We start from the raw sequence: 19,825 nt of genomic DNA on the forward strand, positions 1-19,825 counted from the left end.
GAATTTACTTACAGTGACTTTCCTTGTCATTTTAAAGTGAACGCAAATAAACTTGTGTTGAAAAATCGTCGAGGGATGTTTAAAAAAGGCAAAAGATTGACGATCGATTACCGCTAACTTTTAGGAGCGAAATTTAGGAAGCGAAGAAAAAATCCGGCCCGTGGGCCGTATCGTAAAAAGCTGGACCGGTCACGTGCGTATGATTAGCCAATCAAATTCGAGGATTTAGGATTCCGGCCCGCTCAGATGTTTGAGAAAAAAATAAACCACCTTATCATTCAATTTACGCTCTATTATCTGTCAAGTGGTCGCTTACTGGAGGTTAAAAACAAAAGAAAATTTCAAACGTTTAGCTCTAAAAGTGCTTAGGTATGGGGCTCCGCTCGCGCGCTCCGCTTGCGCGCTCCGCTAGCGCGCTCCGCTCGCGCGCGACCACCTTCCCCCACTCCCCCGCAAAGTAGCGAACCCGTCCCCATCCCAACCCCCAACCCTGAAAGTAGTGAGCAAATGGCTCAAAAGTGTATTTGTTTCTCTAATAGATAGTCAAGTGAAGGCTACGTACGGTACTGTAGTTGTTTATTAAACGTACTCTACAAGTGAAGGTGTCGCTAATGCCACGAGGTATTGTGAAATGTCACTTCGTGCTTCATTCATTCATGTTGCCCCATTTTAAAACAAAACCCGTCAAACTTTCATCAAGCAACAGAACTGATAGTACCTACAGGAAATTTCCATCAAATTAAAATTTAAAACTGTGTCATTTTGAACAGGAGCGCAGTTCAAGGCGAACGTTTTAAACTTAAAATTGAGAACTCGACCAGCGCACTAAGATATTAATACAGTAGACTAACATATACCGGTGGTTCCTGAAATAGAAACTTTCTTCACTCCTACCGACCATTAACACGGTCTAGACATAAAGAGCATAAATTTAAATTAGAACGAAGAATTTCAGCTACTGTTTAAAGGGCTGTTTTTACGAATTTCCGTCTTTTATTCCTTAAAACCTGCTCAGCCGAATCAAATATAGATAACGTTTTCTGCTTCCCGAAAGTGAAGACCCCCCGAAAGTAGCGAGCCCCAAACGCCGCTAATTCCGAAAGTAACGACCCTCGTTACTTTCGGAAAATTACGGTATTCACCTCTGGAAATTATAGTAAACTGGTATACTAATTTGAAACAGAGGAGGGTAAACCTGTAATGTTAATTATAACAGAGTAATTGAATTTTCTTGAGTTCATTTAAAACTACTAAAGTAAAAGGATTTTTCTTGTTGTTGCAGTTACTGTACGAGAACGATACTTTGAGAAATTAAGGTATATAACGAAGAAGATTCTTGTCATTGATGGAGTGGAAAGATTTTACAGAAGTAGCCGAAAAGGTAAAGAAGTTAACAGAGAAGTTAGAGGGGGAAACTGACAAGACTGAACATATTTGCGAGTCATACAGCGAGCTACTACGTGAAGAGCTAGCAACGCCCGAGGAGTGTAAAGATTTAGTTGAGTTAACCAAATGCCTTAAGGAAATACAGCTTGAATTAAAGAAAGTACAGGAAAAAGTGGCGTCCGAGGAAATACTTATTAAATTCGTAGGGGCTACCAGCAGCGGCAAATCTTCCCTTATAAACGCCTTACTCCGATCACGTCGCCTGCCGGTTGGATTCATGCAGACAACGATGTGCTCAATTAAAGTTTGCATTACAAGAGAGGAAAAATGGAGTGTTACTGTAACAGGAGAAAAAGGCGAAACAAGGTGTCTATCAGAAACAAAAGACGAAAAGGCTATAATGGATCTCCTCAGCCAAATGAGTGGCCAGAAACATAGCAAAGATCGGAAGGACTTGGGAATTGGCCCTCGTAGCGTTGTCCAAGTGAATTGGCCTGAGCATCTATGTAAAGATCTGCCGCCTAATGTTGTCCTGTTTGATACACCTGGTCTTGGAGAGGATGCTAAAAGCGACGAAGTTGTCACCGAGTCGTGCAGAGAAGCAGATATAATTGTAGCCGTCATGGATGCTATGTCCCCATCAAAAGCTACAGTAAGTGATACATGCACTTGCTCCATCTGGAGAGAATTGCATTTGCAGAGAAAATAGCGCAAAGGCTTGCTGATTGCCTAAAATCCTGTTATTCAGATATTCCAAAACCATACGTTCAGAGAAGTGCTAGTTTAAGAAGGCTAAAACATAGCCTCTGGCGAAGTGGCAAAGAGGTGCCAGAGCTTATCCCAAATTCTGTATAATGAAGCGACTGGCAAACTGTATCATAATAAGACTAAGTCAGTCCATAGGGCCAATAACTAAAATCAATTAATCAAATTCCTTTATTACCAGCCCAATATTTTCCAAGTATTGGACAGGGCAGTGTCCGGAATGATCCCGGGCGACCACTCATTAACGTTCTCTTGTAGTTTAACGGCTTCCTTTACTAAAGAGTTGACTTATAATGTAGGCGTAAAAATTTTTGTTTTTCTTCAAACTTTGTCAAAATCTTGCGCTGATATTCTCCCAGCGCGTTCTTCGCGCTTAGTTAATCGTCTATATGTATGGTACCCGGCATTTACTGGGTCTCAAGCAAACATGTATTCAATCCTTGATGCATTTGTTTGCTTTCGTACCCGAAAGTCTTCATCGTTCGTCTAATTATGCATACAACAATAATCAGTTGGTTACATAAATCAATAAATTAATTGGCTTTGTCGAGAACGGGCACAATAGGGTATATTAAGGTATATTATAATACGCTTCCTACTCGACGGATTAGAAAAGGGAAAAAATACAATAGGCAACCAATAATAAGTGTTTGCCCACACGAGTCGTATGAGTGCTCCCTATATCACAAAAAAGTATATATTGACAGGGGTATCCACTTATTACCTTTTGTAACCATGGAGACAGAAGATAGGATTTCAAGACGAACAGCATAATATACCAACGCGTACGCATTCAAATGATGCAAATATTGAGAAGAAAAATACATATTCTTGGTCGCAAGTCAGTCATGAAATAGAACGCGATTGAGCATGATGAATAACGACGATACATATATTGAGGATAACACATGGGCGCGCATAGATAGGGAATATCTCTTCGAGTGTTCAACTCGTTATCTATATAAAGTTGAACACGATCGAGAAGAGATATTCCATCACTAATCCACAAGCAACCATGTATTATTTTATTATATAAACATACTGATAACGACGTTTTTGACGATTTTCCAATTTCCTACCACTTTCCGAAGATTTCCGAAGATTCTCCAAAAATTGTCCGAAGACCACACGAACGTTTTTCAAATATTTTCCGAAGATTACCGAAGATTTCTAAAGATAACCGAAGATTGCAGAAGACTTTCGAGGAAGATTCGAAGACGTTTCGATCATACACCAACAAATTTAAGTACAGTTTAAGTGTCAAACATGATCAGTGAAGTCATCAATTTCTCCACTAGTGAGGATACGCCACCCGAGTACCGAATGTGGTTTCGTGGCCGAACACAGTTTTCGCGCGCGCTTTTGCTGATGCAATTCAGCGCGCGCACAAGAATTGCAAAAACAAACATGCCGTCAATAGAGCGATCATTCTATTTACTCAACATCCGCACTATCTGTGCTATTTTTCTCTATTATTGAACGCAGTGTATTGATGTCTGTAGTCTTTTATTACAAAGATATGCTAGAAAAGCTAACTATTCAAAGAACCCAGCAATTCTAGGCTTTTGCTTTGTTACCGAAAGAAACCGGAAGAACCCAGTTAAATGCAGCGCATACGCAGTTGCTCGAAAAATTGAGACCGATTGCTTTGGAGAAACTTACCGATTTCTAACGATCCAGTCGTTAGAATTTCAAGATATTTGGCAAAAAAATAGTTCAGGAACCATGTGAATGATCTATCACAAAAAATCTGAATTTTGACATAGGGAATTCTTAATAATACAGAACATGCAGTGAAAACGATTTACGGCGAATTACGAAAATCGTCTATGTCAAAATTTTATTAGAACAGTGTTGACAGAAGGGATTTAATGTCAATTTGTAGTGGGCAAATGATGGAAAAAATCTAACGACTGGATTTCTTTTAAATAAACAAAAACCATTTTTTAAGTCTTGCTTTTAACCAGCCCCTTTGCTTTTGGCAACAGCACACACCTCGGCCAAAATGCGAGAATAAACTCTTCTGCGGTTAACCTTGACTCTTGCAAAAAACGGGCGCCAAAGCATAAATAGTTTAAAAGTAATGGTGAATCAGGCATAGGCACTTGAAAACTCTGTTCGGCCACCTTAAGCACTCCTGTCTATATAATAGATATCTAAATAGCACCCGCACTAATAAACCAGTTATGAAGAGAGGCAATGTCTCGAATAAAGGGTTATGTAAGATATGATGAATAAATCATTTTATTATATAAACATCATTGAAATACCAGGTGAGCTTTTGCGCGTAAACATGGTGTCGTCACACGTGAAAATAAGATGTTATTTCACAGGTGAAAATAACACGATATTTTCACAAGTGAAAAGATCACCATTGCTATGGTTACATAATCCCTTAAAAAGTACTTAAATGTGTTGCTGTATGATCGAAACGGTTCTCCCTCGGAAATCTTCGGTTATCTTCGGACATCCTCGATAATCTTCGGAAATTTTGGAAAATGTTTGGTAACGTTTGTCTGGCCTACGGACAACTTTTGAAGAATCTTCGGAAATCTTCGGAAAGTGTTCGGAAATCCTCGGAAAATCGTCAAAAAAGTCGTCATTAGTATGCTTATATAATAAAAAAAATAATACATGGCTGCTTGTAGCTATGGAATTTCTCGGGCAGCTGCGGTCACTCGTGAGATATAAAGTTGAACACTCAAAGAGAAATTCCATACCTACGCGAACCCATGTATACATATGTTATTGGCCGGCTAGGAGGTCCGTATAGTCAAAAACTGTGACCGAGGTATTGAAAATGCTGCCCGAGGTCACAGTTTTTCACTATACGGACCAACCTAAGCCGGACATGTTTATCGTTTTTTCTTGGGGTAAATTGGCTTACAAGTAGGTTTGTTTACGCAACTTTGTCATTGAATTGGCTTACGCGCCGTCTACAAACCATTCGCAAAAATTCTAACCAGCGAACGAGCGAGAAAGTCAGATACTAGACAAAGAAAGATGTATTAAAGAACAGGTTTATTTCGAACTACTTTATGTTACGTCTCCAGAGAGTACAAAAGGCTACAGCTAGTTTTGTGCTTGGTAGATTTGTGTCATCCGAAGACATCCTTACGAAACTCAAATGGCTTCCCGTAAAGGAACAACGCGAATGGAACCTACTTAAGGCAACTCACAAAGCCCTTCACAACCCATATTGGCCAAGTTATCTGAAACTTAATGTATTTCAACACGAAAGATGCTCAAGATCTAGTAACAGCATTCAGTTAGAGAGATCTTTAATTAATAATACTCTACAGGACCAGACTGCAAGTTTATTTAACACGTTGCCCAGCAACGTGAGGTGCTGCCAAGACTATATTAAATTTTGTAAAGACACCAAAAACATTATTTTTAAGAGAGCTTTAGAACACCTGGCATAATTTTAATTATTTATTTATTCATTTATTTATTTTAGCATATCTTAAAACACAATTTTATCTCGTTTACATATAGATATAAATTCTTAAAATTCTTAGATATCTTTTTAATTGTAAATTTAGTTAGCATCGGGCAGGCGAAGAGCCACCCTGTGGATATACTGCCCGAAATGCCATTATTATTATTATTATTATTATTATTATTATTATTATTATTATTATTTAGTTCACCAGTTAAGTTCTCCGAAAGTGTTTTTCCGGTGTAAAATTTCGTGTAAAGATTGAAGTTGTACTACAAAAACAATTTCTGTCAGTTGTTGCGAATCACTCGAAATCAGAGTTTTCTACCGTAAATTGAGTAGCGGATAGCGAGGAAATTCGTTAAGTGTATTCCACAGAAATTCTTTCAAATACAGCAACGATCAGGGACTGAACTCGACTGAAATTGACTCATGTTTTACTTAAAACTGTACAGAGAGACACACAGGATTGCGCGCCATTACAGCGACGAGCTACAAACAACCAAACAAACTCTTACAACTTCAAAAGACTAAATTGAATTTACTTACAGTGACTTTCCTTGCCATTTAAAGTTGAAGAGAGATAAACTTGCGTTGATTATTCGTCGATGGAAGTGTAAAAATGTCGAAAGATTGACGATTACCGCTAATTCGTTCACGAAAATAGATCGACTCAACGGATTCCGCCGGCTGTGGCGGTCTGGATGAGAAAATTCCACCCGCTCCAGGAGCCAATCAGATTGCAGGATTTGTTGAATTCCGTACGCTCGCGAGCTGAGAAAAAGATAATATCCTCTATCTTTTTCTCGGCTCGTGAGCGGGCGGAATTCAACAAATCCTGCAATCTGATTGGTTCCTGGAGCGGGCGGAATCCGTCGTGTTGATCTATTTTCGTGAACGAATTAGCGGTAATCGTCAATCTTTCACCCCTTTTACACTTCGGTCGACGATCAGTCAACGCAAGTTTATCTCTATTCTCCTTTAAATGGCGAGGAAAGTCACTGCAGTAAGTAAATTCAATTGAGTTTTTTTGAAGTTTTGAAAGTTTGTTTGGCTGATCCGTGTAGAATTTGTTTCGCTGTAATGGCGCGTAATCCTGTGTCTCTCTCTATACAATTTTAAGCAAAAAATGAGTCAATTTCAGTCGAGTTTACTTCTCTGATCGTTGCTGTATTTGAGAGAATTTCTGTCGAATACACTCAACGAATTTCCTCGCTATCTATATCGATGATTTCACCGATATTAAGTTTGTCTCTTAAATTGTACTTAAATTCTTTGTTGTCTGATTTAAACATCTCCGGGTCTTCCTCGAAAGTCTTTGGCAATCTTCGGTAATCTTCGGAAATTTTCGAAAAATGTTCAGCAACGTTCGTGTGACCTTCGGACAAGTTTTGGAAAATGTTCGGAAATTTTCGGAAGTGGTAAGAAATCTTCGGAAAATCGTCAAAAACTTGGACATCAGTATGTCTATATGACAACTTCTCGCCACCGTGTTATATTCTCTATTTATGCAGACTTCAACTGCGTTCTTTAGGAATTCTATTCAAACTACTGTAAGGCAACGGGGTTTTTAGGAATGCGTAAATTAGATACGACAAAACTGTTGTAAAATAGGAAACAAATGGGAGCACTTCTGTATATTTCCTGTTTTCACATGGGAATGTGACACAGGATTTTGTAGGAGAATATGAAAACTTGCATGTAATTTCAATGATTTAAAACAAGAACGAAATTTACTTTTTCCAATTACAGCTATCTCCATTTAATGAAGTGGACTTGCTCTGTCCGGGATTTGGGACAAAAAAAAGTTAAAAAGCGATAACTTTACCATTATGACATAGCAAAGCCATAAAATTAAATACAACGGAATGCGAAAATACCAACAGAACCTAGAGCCTCGGTTCGAGCAGGGCATAGTACAAAGGACACCTTATAAACAAGATATGGTCAACCCAGCGCTTATGCTTATTTTCTTTGTGTCTAACGACTATTCTTTGTACCCTAAGGTCACAAGGCTAGTGAAAGAAGTAAATTGCCAGTATACCTTCGGCGTCTTTACGAAATGGGACGAATGTACAAGAAAAGCACAAGAAAGCGAAGATACGGTTGATTTGGAACAAGCACGCAAAGATTGCAAACAGAATTTCGAGGATGCTTTGGAGAAGCAATGCGAAGTGTTCTTTGTTGATGTGAGATGTGAAAACAACAATTACGTAAGTCTTTTGTTTCTGTTCTTTTACAGTATGTTATTATGCACTGAATGTTACTACGCCTGAATAAAAGCCAACAGCCAAATTTGATCCGATTCTCCAGACTTCTCTTATAAAGAAAACAGGCAGACATACTGGGGTAGGATAAAAAAAAGAATAATGTCGACTATTATAGCAAGAATTTCCCTACTTATTTTACTAGTAAGCCGTAAAGGAACAACCCAATCAGGAGTGGACAAAGCACAACAATGTTTGTGTATCCTTGCTTTAGGTTATCCAGTCAAAGTAAGTCTAAGTGAATGCCATATACAGTACTATAAGGCTGGCGTTTCCTTTGTACACAAAATTTTCATTGCTGGGACCATGTCGGCTGGTTTCTAAGCGCAATTAAGACCATTATTTTATCTCTCAGTTACTACGCGCGCTACGATTCGTCAAATTAGTTTAGCGGGTCATATTCTGCTGTACGGTCCGCTAAAATTGGACGCTGTTTTTGACGTCAAAATGTCTCATAATTTATCGCCAAGTTTTCTTGATGTTCGTAGCAAATAAACCGTTTTACTTTCCGTTTTCGTAAAATTTTGACGACAAATGTTAAAACGTTTGTGCGAACGACTTAGTAGTCGAGGAGGAGATTCCCAAAATGGACCTAGAAAATGCCTTACGTAGCAACCCCACTACGCGAAAGGTTTGACTCCTGATTATGATAGCCTGATACCTATAAACATTGTGGAGGTCAGTCAAACCCACAAATTGTGGGTTCAGTGGTTTGCTACACGTCGATTGGGGTGCTTTTCGTTCCACCTATATCTGCGGTACTATCAAACCAAATGATGTGAAATTTGGAGGAGAGATGTAACTTCAGGCCTAAGAGAGCAGGTACCTCAACAACCAGAGGCTGCAAAACGTGCAGAATCCTTTATAAGATCATTGTACGCTCCCTCATCAAGAGGAGGAACAACAACAGATGACGTAAGGCAAGATGATATCATTAGATAGTGTATTTATCCTCATTTTTTGTCATTTATATATTCAGATCTACAATTGCGTCTAACCCCAGTAAATATGCCACTCAACACACAGGATGGATTGCTTCGCAAGTGAGATTCATATCGTGATATTAACGAAAAATTGAATTCTAAAATAGGTACTGGGTGTTTTGCCAGAAGAAACAGCCCAATGAGGGTCTTCCCCCTGCATAGGAAAGTATTCGACTTCACATCATCACATCATTGTAAGAAACTGAGGCCATGGCCTCCTCTTGGCAAAAGGTCAGAAATATAATGGTAATAATGACATGACAGCTCTTTGTGTCATTATTTAGAGTAATTCTAAAACGTCCTGATTCCAGTTTCCGAATCAACCTATGTAGTGGCAACCAACACCATTAGGCTTGTAAAATGATGTTTATCTCATGTTGTTGACGTTATGTAAATTATTTTGGTCTGTGGGAACCTTTTGTATGATGCCTGAGGCTAATTACATAAATACATATAACGGTTTTAGATCAAGTCGTTTGTTTGCCATAAAAGTATACCATACCCACACCTCCCCCAACGAATTGTAGGTTGCTAATCGCTCTGAGTTCCACAATTCACGGAACTATAATACCACTGGTGTCTTAGTGTGTGAGAGTGAGTGAGATAGAGCCTTAAATTGCAATGTAATGTTTCAAAACTATGGGAAAAAAATAATAGGTCACTCTGCATGGACCATCAAGGACAGTTCTCATAGTTTCTTGCTGTCACAACAGTCATCATTTATCATTCTTTGCCTCTATTTTGTATTTTAGGGATAACACGTCGAAAGCCTACCTAAACCTAACATGGTCCTTCTGCATAATTATAATTTTAGACCTAAAACTTTTTTATCCATTTTGTGACTATTTAAGAAAATTCAGGTGTTTTTCTTTTATCCCTTAACAACCGTTACCACGGTAACGGTTTCCACAGCAAATACAGTTGCAAACGATTTCTCTCCCGAAGTCCTCTCCAAATTCCATATCATTTGGTCTGATAGTACTGGAGATATCGCTGAAAACCTTTCTGAGCATGCTCATTTCGGTGGAATGAAAAGCACTCCCACGCTCTAGAAAATCGACGTGTAGCAAACCACTGACTCCACAATTTGTGGGTTTGACTGACCTATCAATGTCTATAGCTGGTTTTCACATGACGTCACCAAAATTCGAACTACAAAACTATTGATCTCCCTGAGATGTTACTTAAATGATGTACAAGAGCAGCTGAAAACTAATATTCATACAAATTTTCGCCCCGAATGGGTTCTTGAGTGGTTTTGTGATACACTAAGCTTGAATTTCTAAGCTTTTACGTGACGCGGCATTTGCATGACGGCCAAGAGACCTGTCATGATGGTTAAAAAAGTGACTTATTTCGGGGAACTTGGCTATCTGAAAAGTTCATGTCTTAGAAAAAGTATTATTTTAATGTTTTTGAGTTCCTCGAGGGATACATTCACGCTTTTGTAGCAAAACTCAGTGACAGATGTTTCTGTTGGTTTCCGGCCACCATGTTGGTGCCCATACGGACGGGCACCAGCGTGGCGTCTCCATACAAATCTCTATAAATTTGGGTAAAAAATTTCTCCGCATATCTCGCATAAGAAAAATTGCTGTGACCAGAATTTTGGCGAGAGTCTTTGCATATTTACCTTCTTTCATTTCCCAGATTCTGGACTTTATCTATTGACCGGTTTTGACTTTTATTTTGATCTATTTTGAACTGCGTGACACTGAAAACCAGCAATAGGTATCAGGCTATCATAATCAAGGGTCAAACCTTTTGTGTAGTGGGGGTGCTACGTGGTCGACGTTTTCTGGCTTCTCCTCCTCGACTATAGCAACGATTTTGAATTGAATCAGTCGTTTTGCATTGACGTAAGTCAGTCATTAGAGCCGTTACAAGTGACTAGAAATGGTCTATAGCACCCGTCCGACCCACCATAGAAATACAATAAATCTCCTACTAAGTTCGTCTTGTCGGTACGTACTGTAAGTTACGGATCCTCGTTTTTTTTCCCTTTGATTCATGGCCTGCGTGCTTCAAGCTTGGGCTATAAATTGAAGGGGGAAAACTCGGTCCAAATACGTACAAATACCTATCCTATCTTATCCCTACCTACATAGATCTATCCGCATTAAGTACATGACGAAATAATGAGTCTGATATCGCTGCAGACTCCGACAGCGATGGAAGAGCGAGTTGCCGAAAGCGGGCGACCCATTTTTGGCGCCAAATTAAAGGGAGGATTTCATGGTTCGGCGCATGTCTCTAAATCAGAATGCTTTTGTTCGCTTCTTATCAGTGTTATCGCTTTAAAAATCCAACTCAGATGTAGTTCAGTAATCACATGCCATAGTTAGTCGTGGCAGAATGACGTATGACCAAACTTTTAAGAAGATTTCAGTGGATTTTACTGACGCTGGTCCTATGTCAAAAGCGTGCACAAGCGAATAAATAATACAGACATGCACCAAGCCGTGAAACCCTCCCTTTTAAAGCTTGGAGACACAAAACGTTCAAATTTTCCCTTCTGTTAATCTGATATGTTATTGCAATTATAAATTCCTTTTCTTCAACAATGAATTCAACCCTTGCATTTGACACGCGATGGAAACCAAGAATTTGTAGAAAACAGCAGGAAAAATCGAATTTTTCCTACCAAAAATTGGCCCAGAACTGCACTGAAACAGCCAAAACCCGTGATCTCTTTATGTGAAATTAAACGACTGGCATTTGAAACATGTTTTCTTTCTTGAACTGAAGCGAAACTGCGCTGGAATCGAAGAACACGTCGTTAAAAGTAAAGATCAACGGAAAGAACTGATACCTCATGTTGCAAGTGATTTTTTTTGTGTGAGATGCGAAGGCCAACAAGAAAAACGTTTTTCATGCTACCACGAGATCGAGGAAACCATGATTAAATTTCAGATGAATTCTCGTCAGAAGATGACATTTGTATGTGAAAGTTAACAAACAGTCCTGGACTAAGCGAGGCGGAACTGTTGTTTGAAGTATTTTGCAACAGAATTTTGCAGCCTGCCACAGTGATTAAGAAAGCGCTCGTGACTCACATTGCTGGGCAATAATCCTGTTTACATTATTTGGCCCCGATGTGCATCGAGATCAAACTTTTAGATGGATAATATAGCTCCTTAGCTATTTTGGTCTGCCCACTAAGAACGGGAAGCCATGGGACTGCCATCGTGGGTCCATGCCAAGTTCTGTCAAGTTCGTAGAATAAAAGCGCCACAAGTATCTACACGTAACGTCTACCATAATTCAAAAGAAACGTAAGCAAGCAAACAATTTGTCATCTGTAAGGCTTAATTTGGGACATTTTCTTAACTTTTTGAATCTTCTAACATAGCATTTGGTCTGTTTAGCTCATAGCATTATCTGCTATGCAATTAAAATAATTTTCATACAAACCGGCTTGAGTTCCTGAGAGACCAGCGACGTCTTACTTGGCGCCGAGCCTTCATCGAGTCCTCGCCGCGGATTTTATCCTATCACAATCTTGCTAAAACTTGGGCACAATGCCAAACACTGCGACGCATCATATACTCACATCAAAACGGCTTTTTTGAATTTCACTTCTTTTTTACCCTCTGTTCTCTTGTACGCTCTTGTGAGAGGTGCATGCATTGTGCTACAAAGAGTCCTAGGGAACGCAACAACTCTACAAAGGTTTAAGCGGGGAGGCTCCGCCCTGAGGTCCAACCCCTTACCCTTTTGAATACCATTTTGACAGAAACGGTACCCTTTTCGTATACCTTTCATTGAAAAAAAGGTGCCCCTTTCAAATACTTTAATAACTGGCCCGTTTTAAGAATAAGTCGCCAAAAAAGGAAGTCTTCTTGTCATCTTCATGTCCTGCCTAATTGCCGGTTTTCATGTGACGTTATCATTTTCCAAAATTGATAATAACCAATTCTTCTAAAGTTTTGCTTTGATCAGATGGAAGAACCTCTAATAGAGGACGTTTAAATTTCCAAGTTTTTGTGTTGCGTCACTTTAAAATGGCTTCCCGAGAGGGCTCTTGCGTAGGTCAAAAGGGGAATTAATGCTGAAGTTTTAGCTAACTGAACAGTTCTTGCACTAGAAGAATTATTACTTTCAATGTTTCGGAACTCTAGAGTATAATTTTTTTGTTTCAATGCCAAAACTCAATCCTAGATATTTCTGTTATTTTACGGCCGCCATGTTAGGGCCCCTCGGAAGGGCACCAAGCTGGCGTCTCCATACAAAGCTCTATAAATTTGAGTAAAACACTTTTCTGAATAACGCGCGAATGAAAACCACACAGATCTAAATCTGGGCGAGGTTGTTTATATATCAATCATTTATCATATCCCAGATTCTTGACTTAATTTTTTGAATGGTTACTAATTTTATTTTCATTGCGTGACAGTGTAAACCTGCAATAAATGACAGGGCCATATGGTGCGTCTGTTCGAAACATGTGAATTAAAGGCCCTTTAAACTAACTAAATGAGAGAGTTCCCTACCCTTTCATGTGCCCATACTTGTACTTGTATAATCGTGCCCATTTTCATACCTGAAGCCTGTAAAAGGTACCCCTTTCGGGCGGCGCCACCCCCCCTATAGGCTATTATAGGGATTATCCCTCCCCCCGGGCATTTTAGGCAGTTTATTCACAAGGCATTCCAGCGAAATTCATACCATATAAACTAAAACCGTTGGTTTTCATCCAAACGCTTATAAATTGAACCTGCAACACAATCAGAACCACCTTCGAGCATCGCGCAGAATTCCGCGACACATCCGGGACCTTTTCCATCGCTTGTAGCGCTAAATTTGAAATCCCGTGAGTCAAAAGACGCAAAACAGTAATGAAAATGGCCGAAAACGGTGTAACATCATCGACTGCTCCTTGCCATTTTTTCATTCTATGCAGCACACTGATCTGATCGCTTAGGTACACTAGGGCATTTAAAGAAGAGGTATTAAGCTCAGTTTTGTTCTAAACATTTTTCTAAGCCGTTGATCCTGGATAAGGTTTACCAAACTGCATGATCTTGAAAATGCTCTAGTTTTACTTGTATGAATGAACGGTTCATTCATACTGTGATTATTGCAGCATTGACTCATGTGCAATTTACTTTTCGGTGCTAGATGACAAAGTTCCGTTAGGAGGGAACACGTTACAAACTGGTAAAACATGGTAAACATGTTCTGTGTCTTTTCTTTTTAGGAGGGGTTTAAAAAGTTTGAGAGTGAACTAGCAGCTAGTGCAACTAAATTAAAAGGTGAATCTCTAATAAAGCAGGCAAAGTCCGTAAATAACAAATCAATCGAGATCGCTGGAAAGTTAAAAGGCATCGTTGACGCCAGAAAAGAACAAACGGCAGCTAGTATAAAGAAGAAAGCAGATTCCGTGCAAGAATGCAAGAATTCTTTGGAAGAGATGAATCGTAGTTTCAAAAGCGCAGACGAATTGAACGAGGGTGCTTTTAAAGAAGACACACAAAACGAGCTTTTGAAAGATTTTGGAGACGGAGTTAGAAAAGGTAAACCAGAAGATGAGGTTCACGCGGAATTTATTGCCAAGGTAGACGAATACACCGGAGACACTATGGCCAAGCAAAGAAATAAAATAAGAAGTGCTTTCAAAAAATGGGCAGAAGATCATAAGTGGGACTTAAACATGAATGAGTTTGTGTCGGATAAGATTCCACCGTGGGAAAAACAGGGATTATCACAAAAGGAGTACGATTGGAAACGGGATCCAAATGCGTATCTCACAAACAACTACCTTAGTGCAGCCGCATTGGCTGGAGCAGTTTTTGGTGGAGTATTCGTTGCAGGTGCAGGTGTTGGTAAGTGTTTCTCTGATATGAACATATTGTGATGGGAGGGGGGATATGTAATGGTAATATTTTGTGTAGATTTTCCACAGTCATATGGTTATAGTTACCTAGGAAGACGAATAATGTGTCTGAAACGTATATGATACGCGTAAGACCTATTAGGCGCCTACATCAGTGTTGTCAATGAGTATGTACCCAATATATAGTAATGATTAATTGGCACAGGGTCCAGTGTCGTGTAATTTGGTTTGTAATCATACTTTGTTAGTCGCCCGAATGATTACAGAACGAATTGAGTGCATGCCACCCAATCCCATTCCCATTACATATCCCCTACCAGCCTCTTTGGAGTGATAAATCATGTGCCTGGTGAAAACCAGAAATTTTCATTTCTCAGTAACAAGTAAGATATCTTTAGGAGGTAGAACATTATATCTTTAATGGGGCGGGGGAGGAGAGGCTTTGATCAAAAAAGGTTCTTGCGCAGGGGAAACTGGAAAAAAAAAAATGCAAAAGACGTCTAGAAAACTATCGAGAAAGCCTTTCTACTATTCGGGTCCTGTGGTCGTATTTTTGATCGTAGAGGGGCTTAACGGTAAAAAAAAAAGCTCTAGTTCGAACAGGGAAAGCCTTCTCATTCTGTTCATATAAATTTAATAAAAAATGATTGTCACCAGAACAGTTTTGCTACGCTGGCGTTATGATTTCATTGCGAAATATATATTAAGTCTCTTAAATTAAAACAGAACAAAAACGATCGAAACTGGGACTTCCTACGAATTTTTTTTTCAACAAGTAAACAGAGGATGCGTTCCATTCGACCAAAAATTCCGGTTTAAATTTCCGTTATTTCGTATGTCGAATGGAACGGTATTTTCCACCAGGCAGGGCCGATCTCGTTCCATTCCCGCTTGGGAACATTTCCCGCCAAGATTTACTCGACAAACTGCTGGAGGATCATGATGAAGTGGCTGTCCTAAATGCCGTACGCTGCCTCATGCAAAGAAGTTTAACACGCATTCACATTTATTTTAAGCAAACTCTTCCTTGATATTTACCTGACCGATTCAAACTTCATTTTCGTGTGATGAGAGAAACTTGCGAACTTTTCTCACGGGAGATTATGCAAAGCGGGCGAATACCCAGAGAAAATTCGGAACGACCAATCCACAATTTTCCACAAAATCAGATCCTAACGTTTTTGTGGATGATAGGCAATCAGGAACAGGCTCGAACTGTGACAGATCGTTTTGCATCCAGACTAGTGTCGACTCGCTGCCATCTTGTAGCTTTGGTCGAGGCAAAATTCGCGACTAGAACAACTAGGGCCGACTCATGCCGGATAGAAATGCCAAATTAAATGGAACAAGAAATTTCCGGAACTTCCAAATTTCCAGAAAAAAAGGACAACCTCGAGAGGTTGACCAAAATTTTCGAAACGAATTTCCGGAAACTTTCTGTTCCATTCGATTTTAAACCGGAATTTCCGGAAATTTTGGTCGAATGGAACGCGCCCAGAGGAATCGCATTTGTGTTACCATGGCGACCGCCGGTTGTCAACTAAGATTAACGTACGCTTCCTATTGTCTCAGCGAAACGAAGCTTTAGTCAAAATGTTCTGAGCTTTACGCTTCCAAAATCTATTCAATACACGCAATTCAATAACTAATCGAGATTCTAAAAATAAAAACGGCGATCCGTAGCGAATTAAGTCGCATTTGAACACCATGCGTGCATATTGCGAAGCTCACGCAAGTTCGCTTTCCTCAAATTTTCGCTTCTAATTTCGATATTGCTATACAACCCATTCAAGCCCGGTGCTATTGTTGCCAGTCAAATTCGACGGAAAAATTAAAAAAAAAAAAAATTCGCAAAAATTCCTCTTTTTGATCGCGCTAAGATTTGGTAGAATGCGTGAAAAGACAATTGTCCAGTTTCACGGCAAATTAATAAAAAACGTAGAAATATCTAAATTATGAGTAAAATAAACTAACTAATAAAATAACTAAGCTGTCAAAATCAGACTAAAATCTTCATGCAGGAATGAGTGAGGGACTTCCTTCTAGCTTTAGAATATTAAGGTTATAGTATACCTTCAGAGGTGTCTCGCGTGCGAGCGATGTAGCGAGTGCAGTTTAAGCGGTAGATATCTAAACCCCTATATCAAATTAAAGCTTATAGAGCTGGCTATCAAACTATACCAATAATTTTAAAATAAAATGAATTGTCGAATTTTTCACGACCACTAAATGCGAGCGCCCGAATCACCTTTCGAAAGCTACAAGTCAAAGCGGATTTTGTTTTTCGCTAAGTTAATTTTTTCCTCGGTTTCAGGGCCCAATGCGCTAAAAAAAAAACGTGTCTGCGTTTTGCCATATTCAATCGCAGTAAAAAGTTACAGAACATTATCGAAATAGTATTAAAAAAATGTGGAGTGATCGTACAAAAATCGCTCTCGAAGAAAAAATATTTCGAAATTAACAATTCGCAGACACGTTTTGGTAGTTTATATGTTAAACTAGCTACTGTCCAAATTTGAGGGCAGTTGAACAAATTCCCTTTGAGTTAGAACTCTTTAAAGTGTCTGCTTCAAGCCAAAAAATTTATTCGCGAAAACAGCGTTAAGAAAAATCTGTTTCGCAAACAAACTCCGCCCACAAACGCCTTCAACTGGGTTCTCAGATAACTAAGCCAATCAGTTCAGGGAAAGTTTACTACCGTTAACCTCCTGGTGAAATTTACGCGCGAAGCTCCAAAAACCCTTGTGTTTCGCAATGCGCTCAAGGCGCCGAAGGTGGAGAGATTATTTCTCTGTAGCTCGGTTTTTCTCGAAGCTGGTCACTCTGGCAAAATGGGGAAGACGAAAAAGGAGACGAACGCCAGAGTGGCTGAGCGAAGAAAACAAATAAGAGAATGCGCGGCGGAACAACTGTGCATGGATAATATTTCAATGGATCTCAATGAGTCCAACGATTCGTCGATATCGGACTCATAAGAAGAGGTCCCAAATTTTTACAGAACCTTTATTTCTCTTACCTCGAATTTTTTGCCCGCCTTATACGATAGCTATAGCTTCATTTGCGTGGCGAACTTTCGGTTTTTCATTCATTAATGTATTTTCATTCGTTCTTCGCTGTTTTCGCTTTTTCGAACTGGTCCATGTTTTTAACGTGGTCTATGTTTACTTATAACTTAATAGAATTACACCTGAGGCCAAAAATGCTTGGTAGTCAGAGCAACAATGCTGATCAACTGAGTAGTCAATTCGTGACACCCGTACAGGAAATTCCCGCGAAAATCGTCTCGGTTGATTGCATACGCGCCATAGGGCTGTCAGTCAAGAGGTAAACTTTTACTTCCGGCGAAAACGTAAAACCACCCTTTCTCCGCCAATATTTAATCTTTTTCAATTTTTTTTTTCAGAAATTAGAGATTATTTTTCGACCACCACTTTGACCCAAAATTCCAAATTTGAAGAAAATTGCCGACCTGAGGGTATATTGTAACCTTAAGCTAAAACTACTAATATTGGTTAGCACAAAACCACGTAGTGGCCAAAAGTTCAGACGACCTTCAAATCAAATGAATTGTTCAATTATCGTCGGTATTTGCCGAAAACAAGATCGCCATGGGGCTAGAGAAACTAGAGTAATCCTTTTTCTAACGAAAAGGCAAAGAAAAGATACAAAGCACACTTAGTCATTTCTGAGCAGAAGCTGGCGCCTAAAGCTAGGAATCCATGCAAAGCTTTGCGAAACATCAAGTCGACGTTTTGGGATACAAGAGCAGATAATTAAGAAAATCCGGCGTTGCGACGCGACAAGGAAGCGACTTAAATGAAAAAAGAAAGTTACGTGTTAAAGTAGATCCCGCTAATTTAAGATTATCTCTCAATTTACAGCAGGTGTGGTAGGGGCGATTGCAGCAGATTCTATACCATTTGTGGCAGGCGGAACAGCTGGAGTTTCGGCTCTCGGCGGTACTGGAGGATTAGGCGGAACGCTTTTAGGCTTCTTTCGTCTGGGAGACCGAATTAAACAGTCTTTTCCAATCAGTGATTACAAGGTAGACTGCTGGAGGAAAAAACTGCGAGGCAATGTGCTAAAACTTCACACAGATTGCAGAGGTCTAATCAACAAGGAAATCAAACGGTTTGAAAAGGAAGCCTCCAAGAAGCTGAAAGATGCCGAGGCCAAGAAGATGGAAAAAATCAATAAACTTCGCGAGAAGAAGCACAACTTAACCACTCGGGCTTTAGAAATGCAGGAGAGTCACACGCACCTCATGGAAACAAACACAGAATTTGATGAGCTGCTGGCTGAGTAAGCATTCACTCGTAACAGTTGTAAATCATTTGTAATGTGGCGTTTATAAGTTAACCAATCTGAAAAAGAAAAAATAAACGTGCAAAAGATCACAAATAAGCGTTCCGGGAAAACTGATACTTATTATGACTTTGGCGTCACTTGAACGATGCTCTGCCAAGTGAGCTATGATGCCTCTTATTAATGTTTTTGTGTAATGTGAGGAATAATTATAAAAACAAATGATGCATATAAATGCGGTGATTTGGGATTGAGGACATAGGAATTTTACTCAAATACATCCACATGTTTCATTTGCATTAACAAGTCACCTCTCGTTCTATTTCTTACACAAGAGCCTACTACATTAACTCTTTACACTTGATTATTTTTTTCTTCTAATTTCATGCATCAATTGCATCAATTGATCTGACTCGGTCTCCTTACCAAAATGCTTTGTAAAAGCCCAATCGTCTCCATGGTATATAAACTAAGTACAAAAAGAAAGTGAGCTCAAATGGTAATAAACTGCCGTTGGAAGTAAATAACTTAATAATATAAAATGTTTGTTGCTCTAGCACACTTGATTTAAACTTTTCTTCACAGATTGCTGAAAGCTGACGAGGAATCACGCGCCGGGAAAGCAGCTACATGGTGAGGCAAAATTACATACATACAATTTCAGTTCACCTAGTCTTTGGTCCATGGAAAACGGGAAACAAACGGCTTATCATAGTTTGATCTATAAAGGAAATTAATATATATTTTTCGTCCCCAAAATCTTACAGACAAATTTGATACATGAAAAATGCGTGAAAGGTAAATATACGTTTCAATTCTCAGCTATACATTTGCTTACTTT

At 39.3% G+C, this 19,825-nt stretch overlaps 1 protein-coding gene across 2 annotated transcripts in view; it reads left to right on the plus strand.

Annotated features, from left to right (window-relative positions):
• Positions 1 to 19,825, plus strand: part of LOC110062004 (uncharacterized) — a 40,152-nt gene that overhangs the window by 11,299 nt on the left and 9,028 nt on the right. The window contains exons 3-7 of one of the 2 annotated variants that reach the window (XM_020768880.2): positions 1,283 to 2,038; positions 7,600 to 7,806; positions 14,044 to 14,668; positions 18,561 to 18,981; positions 19,570 to 19,617. In XM_020768880.2, coding sequence (XP_020624539.2) covers positions 1,346 to 2,038; positions 7,600 to 7,806; positions 14,044 to 14,668; positions 18,561 to 18,981; positions 19,570 to 19,617 — 1,994 coding nt within the window. In that variant the 5' untranslated portion in view covers positions 1,283 to 1,345. Of the gene's footprint in view, positions 1 to 1,282; positions 2,039 to 7,599; positions 7,807 to 14,043; positions 14,669 to 18,560; positions 18,982 to 19,569; positions 19,812 to 19,825 lie in introns of those variants that run through there. The other variant, XM_089274969.1, reaches the window with a different exon arrangement.

The sequence above is a fragment of the Orbicella faveolata genome, unplaced genomic scaffold (genome assembly GCF_042242905.1).
Source record: "Orbicella faveolata isolate gen_17 unplaced genomic scaffold, um_ofav_v1 contig_36, whole genome shotgun sequence".
NCBI lineage: Eukaryota > Metazoa > Cnidaria > Anthozoa > Scleractinia > Merulinidae > Orbicella > Orbicella faveolata.